This window comes from Anguilla rostrata, chromosome 17 (assembly GCF_018555375.3).
Source record: "Anguilla rostrata isolate EN2019 chromosome 17, ASM1855537v3, whole genome shotgun sequence".
Taxonomy (NCBI): Eukaryota; Metazoa; Chordata; class Actinopteri; order Anguilliformes; family Anguillidae; genus Anguilla; species Anguilla rostrata.
The window spans coordinates 5396559-5406990 of NC_057949.1; the positions used below are offsets into that span (position 1 = coordinate 5396559).

Sequence of the window (10432 nt, forward strand, 5' to 3'; positions counted from 1 at the left end):
GACATAGAACTGTTGAATCTGTGAAACCAGCTTCAGTGAAGATGTAACCCTTTTGAATCTGTGAAACCAACTTCAGTGAAGACATAAAGCTGCTGAATCTGTGAAATCGGCTTCAGTAAATACATAGCGCTGTTGAATCTGTGAAACCAGCTTCAGTGAAGACATAAAGCTGCTGAATCTGTGAAATCGTCTTCAGTAAAGACGTACCACTGCTGAATCTGAATCTGTGAAACCAGCTTCAGTGAAGACATGGCGCTGTTGACTCTGTGAAACCAGCTTCAGTGAAGATGTAATATTTTTGAATCTGTGAAATCAGCTTCAGTGAAGGCGTAGCACTGTTGAATCTGTGAAACCAGCTTCAGTGAAGACATGGTGCTGTTGACTCTGTGAAACCAGCTTCAGTGAAGATGTAACATTTTTGAATCTTGAATCTGTGAAATCAGCTTCAGTGAAGGCGTAGCACTGTTGAATCAGTGAAACCAGCTTCAGTGAAGACGTACCATTTCTGAATCTGTGAAACCAGCTTCAGTGAAAATGTAGCACTGTTGAATCTGTGAAACCAGCTTCAGTGAAGACGTACAGCTGCTGAATCTGTGAAATTGGCTTCAGTAAAGACATAGCGCTGTTGATTCTGTGAAACCGGCTTCAGTGAAGATGTAACACTTTTGAATCTGTGAAATCAGCTTCAGTGAAGACATACAGCTGCTGAATCTGTGAAATCGGCTTCAGTAAAGACATAGTGCTGTTGACTCTGTGACACCAGCTTCAGTGAAGATGTAACACTTTTGAATCTGTGAAACCAGCTTCAGTGAAGACATGGCGCTGTTGAACCTGTGAAACCAGCTTCAATGAAGACGCACCACTGTTGAATCGGTGGAACCAGCTTCAGTGAAGATGTAGCACTGCTGTATCTGTGAAACCGGCCTCCACATATTTAAATGTATAATTCAATGTATTACAGTATATTTGTACAATATATATATAAATATAATTTCATTGTGTAAATTTTACTGCTCTTTCATGATGATTTATACCGCTAAAGAAAGTCTTGATGGTTTTAAAGCCACAGTACTCTTTCTGTTGACATTTAAAAGTGCTATATCACTCATCGTTTTCGCGAGTACACAGTTTACATTATGCTGCAAAACAGGAACGTGTTTGAGGGACATTTCTATGGAAACCACAAAGCCACATCCTTGTGACGTGGTACCCGATTTGCTCCGATGTCGCAGACAGCCCAACAGTACGGGCGCCAAACTGTGAGTGAAACAGACCATGGCTTGGAGTGCTTCGGCTTTACTCATCACAATACCTGTCAATATCTAAAATTATATATAACAATCTGATGAGGATATAAAGGTATGTGCACTACATTTTAATTACTCTGGTGAGACGAGAATGTATGTATGTTCAATTTATGACTCTGTATAACTACATGGTATCTTCAGTGTATTTCCCATGTGGTTTAATGATTTAAGCTGATAACACCATACATTCTGCCGTTACTTATCAATAATGCATAGCGGCATGTGATCATGATTGTATTCATTTGTCTTTTTAAGCAAACTGAAATAGAACAATGTATATTGGCGGGTACGATCATGATAAAGTGCAGCGAAAAAAGAAAAAAAATTGTATTGTTTATTGAAGACGCGTCTTTAAAAATAGACCTGCCTGGAATGAGTAATGTGTTGAATGTGTTATGACAAGTAGGAATTTTTCTAAAATGTCAGACAAGAATGAAACAAGAATGACGGTGGTTTTGTATTCAGTTACGCAGTAGCTAGAGGCGGTCGAGTTTGCTTGTCTTTAAAACCCTTCCTAAATAATCATTTGTTGTAGTGTCAATCATGGATGATGAATTCAAACTTTGAAAAAGATGGAGCCGATGGATAAAGCATGAACATTTTAGAGGATTCTTTGGATCTGTGTGAGTGATAATGGACTATTTTTATGATCTATTATTGGAAACACATATAGGAAAAAATGAGGTTAAAAAAATAAGGTTAAGTAATTATGAATTATGATTGCTAAAAATGTACACATAAGTACAAGTTCCAAAATGTATATGTTTAACAAATAACAAAATGTGTATAACAGCAAAATATTATCAACCTGTATTTTCTAAGCAAATTATGTACATATATAAAATGTCTCTCTTTTGCTTTTTTTATTTTTTTTTTACAGAAAATGATTATGATGGGAATTATGCTTGAGTAAATGCACTGCAAAAGTATCCTAAATAACCATCATCATCCATAGCACTATATTATTGCAGTGGTTTATAATACTATAAATAATATAACAGTTTTGATTACATTGACCACACAGCCTATGAGAAAGATAGCAGACGGAAGTGGATAATGTATTTCTCTTTTATTTCTCCAGGTCTTAAGTTGTGTCTGGAGTCACCTGTGATATATCGGCTTCCCAAAGGAATCAATGCATCTGGACCCCAATCCGCACTATGAGTGTCCAACAGGCTGGCTTGATTTCCCTGGGGCTTTTGGTCATGTTGCAACACTGTAGGTTCATTTATTTCATATAAATCTGCTTTCATCATTTCCCAGATTAAATTTTTGTCAAAGCCAAATTTTCCTGTAATCGGTCAGTTTCTGTCAGACTACGGCTGATGTTAGACAAGTTTGCTGTTCCAAAATCAGCGGGGAGCATGGCTCTCCCTAAGGCTGAGGGCATGAGCGAGTGCAAACAAAATGGCCGAGCTGTTGTCTGCTAAGCACATGATGCAGGGGTGTAAACCACAGGACACTGAGGACAGGAACCTGTATTAGGCGAAAGTAAGAGGGTAGGCGTTTGTCGTTCTGTGTTCTGTTCACGCTGGCCGTGACGGGTGCAGCCCTGGTAGAGGCCTAAAGAGGGGCCACATCATTTCAAACGTCGTTTGTTGCAATGCGGCCGTTGTCCTTGGCACGCCTGCTTGGCGTGTATTCCTGCTCATGCCAAGCCCTGTTACAGGCTTCGAAAGCCACTCTGAGAGGCTACACTTGAACGAGTGGCTAAGGACCAACTCTGCTTCGTACGTGTTTGAATTACATTACATTGATCTCCACACTAATAGGGACATGGTTTGCCCACCGGGTAACCAGTGTTCTCAAAGAAGCACATGCTTCGCTGAAGGTCTTCAGGCCAAAGCATTGCCACTGTGACAACAAAATAAGTGAATTTATGCAGAAGTAACAGTGTGCGGAATTATTATTATTTTTGATACTTCTAATAATTCCAGTGAAAGCAGTCCACGCTAACAGCATGTCCTCTTCTGCTTCGTCTGCAGGCGCATGTGTCTGTAATGTGACCTGCTCCACGGACTTCATAGCCCGGTTAAACTGCTCCTGTTCAGCTCCTGGGCCCGTGGTACCCTGCAGGGTGGAGGCAGAATGCTGGTGGGTACACTTTCAGGAATGTAGTCCAGAATTAATTAGCTATGGCACTGGCCAGGCAGGAATGTAGTCAAGATTGAATTAGTTACAGCACTGGACAGGGAGGAATTCAGTTCAGATTTAATTAGTTATAGTACTGGACAGGGAGGAATTAAGTCCAGATTTAATTAGTTATAGCACTGGACAGGCAGGAATGTAGGCCAGATTTAATTAGTTATAGTACTGGACAGGCAGGAATGTAGTCCAGATTTAATTAGCTATGGCACTGGACAGGCAGGAATGTAGTCCAGATTTAATTAGTTATAGTACTGGACAGGCAGGAATGTAGTCCAGATTTAATTAGCTATGGCACTGGACAGGCAGGAATGTAGTCCAGATTTAATTAGCTATGGCACTGGACAGGCAGGAATGTAGTCCAGATTTAATTAGTTATAGTACTGGACAGGCAGGAATGTAGTCCAGATTTAATTAGCTATGGCACTGGACAGGCAGGAATGTAGTCCAGATTTAATTAGTTATAGTACTGGACACGGAGGAATTAAGTCCAGATTGAATTAGTTATTGCACTGGACAGGCAGGATTGTAGTCCAGATTTAATTAGCTATGGCACTGGACAGGCAGGAATGTAGTCCAGATTTAATTAGTTATAGTACTGGACAGGCAGGAATGTAGTCCAGATTTAATTAGCTATGGCACTGGACAGGCAGGAATGTAGTCCAGATTTAATTAGTTATAGTACTGGACAGGCAGGAATGTAGTCCAGATTTAATTAGTTATAGTACTGGACAGGCAGGAATGTAGTCCAGATTTAATTAGTTATAGTACTGGACAGGCAGGAATGTAGTCCAGATTTAATTAGCTATGGCACTGGACAGGCAGGAATGTAGTCCAGATTTAATTAGTTATAGTACTGGACAGGGAGGAATTAAGTCCAGATTTAATTAGTTATAGCACTGGACAGGCAGGAATGTAGTCCAGATTTAATTAGCTATGGCACTGGACAGGCAGGAATGTAGTCCAGATTTAATTAGTTATAGTACTGGACAGGGAGGAATTAAGTCCAGATTTAATTAGTTATTGCACTGGACAGGCAGGAATGTAGTCCAGATTTAATTAGTTACGGCACTGGACAGGAAAAAATATAGCCCAGATTTAATTAGTTATGGCACTGGACAGGGAAGAATGTAGTTCAGATTTAATGAGATACGATAATGGACTATGAGATATTTTATCTGAACTACCAAGGATTATTACTTTCAAGTAATAGTAGATAACAGTATCAAGAATTAATGTTCTGATTATATAGTTCAAATACAAACGTACAACTTTTACAAACAACACAACTATAATAAGAATATATGTTTTATTTAATTCACGTGAAAAGAAGCAGGGAAACCAATCTCCTGTCATACCACACTGTTCTCATTTGCATATTTGCTATGATTAGTATGACTGGTCAGATGCATGATGCTGATATATATATCGGTATTTGATTGAACTGGCCACAGTGATGAGGTTTATGAATTTGATTGGACTGGTTACAGTAATGAGGTTTATGAATTTGATTTAATGGGCCACAGTGATGAGGTTTATGAATTTGATTGAACGGGCCACAGTGATGAGGTTTATGAATTTGATTGAACGGGCCACAGTGATGAGGTTTATGAATTTGATTGGACTGGTTACAGTGATTAGGTTTATGTATTTGATTGGACTGGTTACAGTGATTAGGTTTATGTATTTGATTGGACTGGTTACAGGGATTAGGTTTATGTATTTGATTGGACTGGTTACAGTGATTAGGTTTATGAATTTGATTGGACTGGTTACAGTGATGAGGTTTATGAATTTGATTGAACGGACCACAGTAATGAGGTTTATGAATTTGATTGAACGGGCCACAGTGATGAGGTTTATGAATTTGATTGGACTGGTTACAGTGATGAGGTTTATGAATTTGGTTATGATTGAATGGTTACAGGGATACCGTGGATTATGTGAATGGAAGCTGTGAAATCAGTCCTCCGCAAACATGGTGCCAAATGGAACCCGAAGATTTCGGTGACATCATTTCCATTGGCATCAATTGCATAGCAAGAGTGAAGTACCCCAATGAGGAGAAAAATGAGCGGGAAGACTACACACATATGAAACTGTACCAGCACAGTGAGTACACATACCTGAAACTGTACCACCATGGTACACACCCAACTGTACAGCACAGTGATACATACACCTGAACTACATGCATGAGTAATACCCTAAACTGTACCAGCGCAGTGAGTACATATACCTGAAACTGTACCAGCACAGTGAGTACATATACCTGAAACTGTACCAGCGCAGTGAGTACATATACCTGAAACTGTACCAGCACAGTGAGTACATATACCTGAAACTGTACCAGCACAGTGAGTACATACACCTGAAACTGTACCACACATGGTACATTACTGAACTGCACAGTGAGTACATACACCTGAAACTGTACCAGCGCAGTGAGGTACATACACCTGAAACTGTACCAGCGCAGTGAGTACACAAACCTGAAACTGTACCAACACAGTGAGTACACACACCTGAAACTGTGCCAGCACAGCGCTGCTTACAGCCAAACCCCAAACCTATACATTGCCCTGAGTTTCTGACTGTCTTTGTGTCCATCTGTCTGTCCCACAGTCAGGCTACTGCCCCCCCTGAACATGCAGCTGGCGGAAGACAGCGGGGTCTACAACTTCTCCTGGGAAATGGCCTACACAGAGGAGGAGAACTATTACCTGATTCCCTACCTGATGTACAGGGTTCGAATACGAAAAGTAGAGGAACCGCTGAAGGTAACCTGTCCCACATAGCAAAATTGTCAGTGTTAAATCAACACTTACAGAGTAAAGTTCACACTGATAGCATACACCTTTTATCCAGTGTGAGCTCATTTAAACTCCAGCCAAATGTGTAGAGTCAGTTTTGTTGGAATTTAAATAAAATTTTTTTTAAAAAACACAAATTCTTTGTTTGGACAATAAAAAACAAACCATAAATTGTGGGATTTTGACCATATGAGAGAGAGTGAATTAATAACACAACAGAATACATTTTACCACAAAAATGAATCTGTATCTACAGTCAGAAAATGTGAAAAATTGTACCTATAGGGGTAAAGTTGCTCGTCACTGGGGTAGTACCCTCAAAGGTAAGCCCAATGTACCCTTCACCACTTGAGATTAGTGTTCTAAGGTACAAATATGACGCAGTCAGGGAACATTCACAGGAGCTGTACCTTAGAGAAAACAAAACCACAGCCCTTTTTCTGACTGTGTATACTGCATACTCAATGTCTATCATGATGGACAATTATACATCGAATGAGTCCAGCTTCACGGTAAAAATTCTCGGTGTTAAATAACATGTACTGAAAAGCATAGGAGTCCAGTAAGGACCATGTGTGCTCTATCGGAGTGCAAAAATACTATCAGAGTTGATTTTCCCGCTGAACATTCTGCCTTGCGAAGACGGTCTAATCGTAGCACAGTGAAACTCCCGAAGGCTACAGTACGTATCTCGCAGGGTGTTCAGTGTGGATCTCGCCAGGCCGCCGTGAACGGCGTATGTTGTGAACGAACACCGTGAGTGAAACGGCGAATCGGTTCCTCGCCCTGTTTCTCAGGAACCCGAGCTTTTCCTCGTGAAGGGCAACAGCCGGTTCCTCGCGGTTCCGCGGGGCCGCCTGCCGCCGGGGGCGGAGTACGCGGCGGACGTCCAGGCCACCGTGGACCCCGCCGTGTTCCAGGCCCAGTGGAGCGACTGGGGACCCGCCGTGACGTGGAAGATCAAGAGTGAGTCCCTCTTCGCCCTGGCCGCCGGCACTGCGACTCTCCTCAGCACGGTGGCTGAGGAGTCGGTACTGATCCCCAATCTTCATCAACCACAGCTGTGCTGCAGTGACACCTTAGTCGCGGTTTACCGTTTTTGTCTATTTTTATAAAACAAAGCAACAAAACCAAAAAGATTCATATATAACATGTTTATTAATTGCATTACTTACCTATTCCTCGTTTACGCGTTTGCTTGTTTACCTGCTTATTGCTTTTAATGACGCTGTCACTACAGCTTGACCTGGCTCATAGCTGATCATTGCTTTGAACATGCTTATGCTATAACAAGTTGTAAGGAAGAGCAGACATTTTGGCTCTCAATAGCAGATGCAGGTGTCTCTTTGTCAACCTGACCAGGAAAGCGGACAGCTTTTCCCAGCAGACCTGACCAGGGGCTGTGGTTAATAGTTGCTGTTTGTGGTCTTCATAATGTTGCAAGATGAGTTGTAGCAGACGTGGTAAAAGCTTTATGCGTCAGCATTACAAGTTGAGGTGTAACAATATTAGGAAAGGTGATGCATCTAACGTTGCAAGATGAGGTGTGAGGTGAACTGAGGGAAGTTTGAAAGTTAATTCCACTGTTTTAGGACCGATTTTATTTCTCTCTGTGCAGGTCAGGATTATAAAGGCATGGAGCTTTACATCATCCTGCCGCTGGTTTCTCTGCTTTGGGTCTTCCTGTATTGCTGCAGAAAAGTGTAAGTATCATTAGCTATGGTACATACCCTTCCTCCTAACATACTGTGTTCTGTAACATTAGCTACTGTATATACACTCCCCCAATGCACTGTGCACAGTAATTTTAGCTACTGTATGTACTCTCTCCCCTAACACACTGTGTTCAGTAACATTAGCCACCATACATGTGCTCACATTGTTTACCTTTAATCGTAGGAGATTAGACTCAGCTGTGATAAACACTTCCTGCTTTCATAGTTAAAAAACCACAAACTCTCATCAGATCTGAATCTCAGGCAAAGACAGGCAAGTCCAGCATGATGGGTTTACATATGATAATGTTAAATGCACAGTATTTTAAACATGGAGATAGACCAGTACACTGGCTCAACCTTTTCTCAAGGGACCGCTGGTCTTAACTCAAAATACAGCACATACTCAACATACACTTTTATACACTTTTATAAATGAAACGTTTTATGTGTTATGAGCGTGATCTCTGTTAACTGGCGTCTAATACAATGATGGTCCAGAAGCACTGGGTTACAGAAATATAACCATTTCCAGGGTTATTACCCCTTTTCTGTAGTACATACATGATCACCCTCATACATGAGCTTCGCCAGTGTACTTTTGGAAATGAACCAAATCATTCTGTTTCTGAAAGTTATTTGTTGACCTTTTATTTGTTTTGGTATTAATCATTAAAGAAAGTGTGGGGCAGGTTATTTTTGGAATTACCAGCAAAGGTGATGGGCGTCTCTGCCCGTAAACTCTGACTCCGATTCCCTCGCTCACTCCCACGCACGAGTCTGCCGTCTTGTTCTTAGAGGGCGGCGCAGCCGCGCACAGGGCACCTCGCGCAGGCCGTGGCGAGGCCTGTGTCTGAAGCCCTGCGCTGCGAAAGAAATCTGCAGGCTCTCGTGCAGCACGCAGTCACGGGCAGGGACACCCCGGATTCACTTTGGTTCAGGCTACGTCTGTTTCGTTCCGTTCAACCCCACTCAATCGCGTTCAGACCTCTGCGAGAATATTTCGCTGAATGAGAATGAGAATGACAATGGGATGGTCCCAAAGCCCCACACACTTTCTGTGTACTGCGATACCTGTGTCTTTTTCATAGTTATCAAAAAAAGATTTCCGTGAACCCACAAATCAATTTATAGTATCAACGGTAATCTGCCATTTGGCAAAACAGCGTTTTCTAGCCCTCTCGTGAGGCCTTGAGAATGTCGTTTCCCCACCTGCGAAACACACTTCCTGAGCGAAGCTGCCATCCAACTATCTCTGCCCTGTTTTCTCCATAGAGGAACCCTGTTTATGTTCTATTTTCTCCATAAAGGAACCCTGACTCTGTTCTGTTTGATCCATAGAGGAACCCTGTCTCTGCCGTTTGATCCATAGAGGAACCCTGACTCTGTTCTGTTTGATCCATAGAGGAACCCTGACTCTGTTCTGTTTGATCCATAGAGGAACCCTGACTCTGTTCTGTTTGATCCATAGAGGAACCCTGACTCTGTTCTGTTTTCTCCGTAGAGGATGGCTGAAGATGTGCTCGTGGCAGTACATTCCCAGCCCAGAGGACTTCTTTAAACCACTTTACCACACGCATCAGGGGGACTTCAAGGTAAACCAGAGACTGCAGGAAGGTGTTTGCACCGGTGTGGTCAAACACCCACAGAACCGAAACATAAACACACACACACATGCACACAGAGAAAACGCAGCCCCCAAACACACACACACACACACACACAGAACACAGCCCCCAAATACACACAAACACACACACAGAACCCAAACACACACACACACACACACACACACAAAACACAGCTCCCCAACACACCCACACACACACACACACAACAGCAACACACACACACAGAGCGCAGCCCCCAAACACACACACACACACCAACACACACACACACACACACAGCCCCAAACACCCACACACACACACACACATACACACGCACACAGACACACACAGAGAGCAGCCCCCAAACACACACACACACACACACACAAAACGCAGCTCCCCAACACACCCACACACACACACACACATACACACACACACAGAGCGCAGCCCCCAAACACACACACACACGTTACAGAAATACCTTGTGGTTCCTTTGTGACGGTGTAGTGAAAGTCTGCCATGAACGTGCTTCCTGTGGAGAAGGAAATTGAGACACGCTGATATTTTGCCTTCACGTGTTCGAACTGAAGCTATTTTTAGCCATTTACTCACTTGGGGGGATTTCTGGAAATGTTCCAAAAGGTCAGATAGTTCAGCTAGGGGAATTACCGAACACGTTCATAATTCTTTCTATGCATTACCTATTGCATTTATTGTTTATATTCATTGTAATAATTGATACATTAACAAGATGCATGCTTAGACATGCATATTCCAAAAAGCATGCGTTTAGTTTAGCACAGCTTACTGTATTGCATGGTCTCATAGTAAAAATC

At 42.2% G+C, this 10432-nt stretch overlaps 1 protein-coding gene across 1 annotated transcript in view; it reads left to right on the plus strand.

Moving 5' to 3' along the window:
* Positions 1 to 1235: 1235 nt before the first annotated feature.
* Positions 1236 to 10432, plus strand: part of LOC135243599 (interleukin-21 receptor-like) — a 15944-nt gene continuing 6747 nt past the window's right edge. Inside the window, exons 1-9 of the mRNA XM_064315546.1 lie at positions 1236 to 1359; positions 1843 to 1930; positions 2389 to 2525; positions 3293 to 3401; positions 5380 to 5564; positions 6078 to 6232; positions 7063 to 7231; positions 7884 to 7968; positions 9485 to 9575. Coding sequence (XP_064171616.1) covers positions 2468 to 2525; positions 3293 to 3401; positions 5380 to 5564; positions 6078 to 6232; positions 7063 to 7231; positions 7884 to 7968; positions 9485 to 9575 — 852 coding nt within the window. The 5' untranslated portion in view covers positions 1236 to 1359; positions 1843 to 1930; positions 2389 to 2467. The remainder of the gene's footprint in view (positions 1360 to 1842; positions 1931 to 2388; positions 2526 to 3292; positions 3402 to 5379; positions 5565 to 6077; positions 6233 to 7062; positions 7232 to 7883; positions 7969 to 9484; positions 9576 to 10432) is intronic.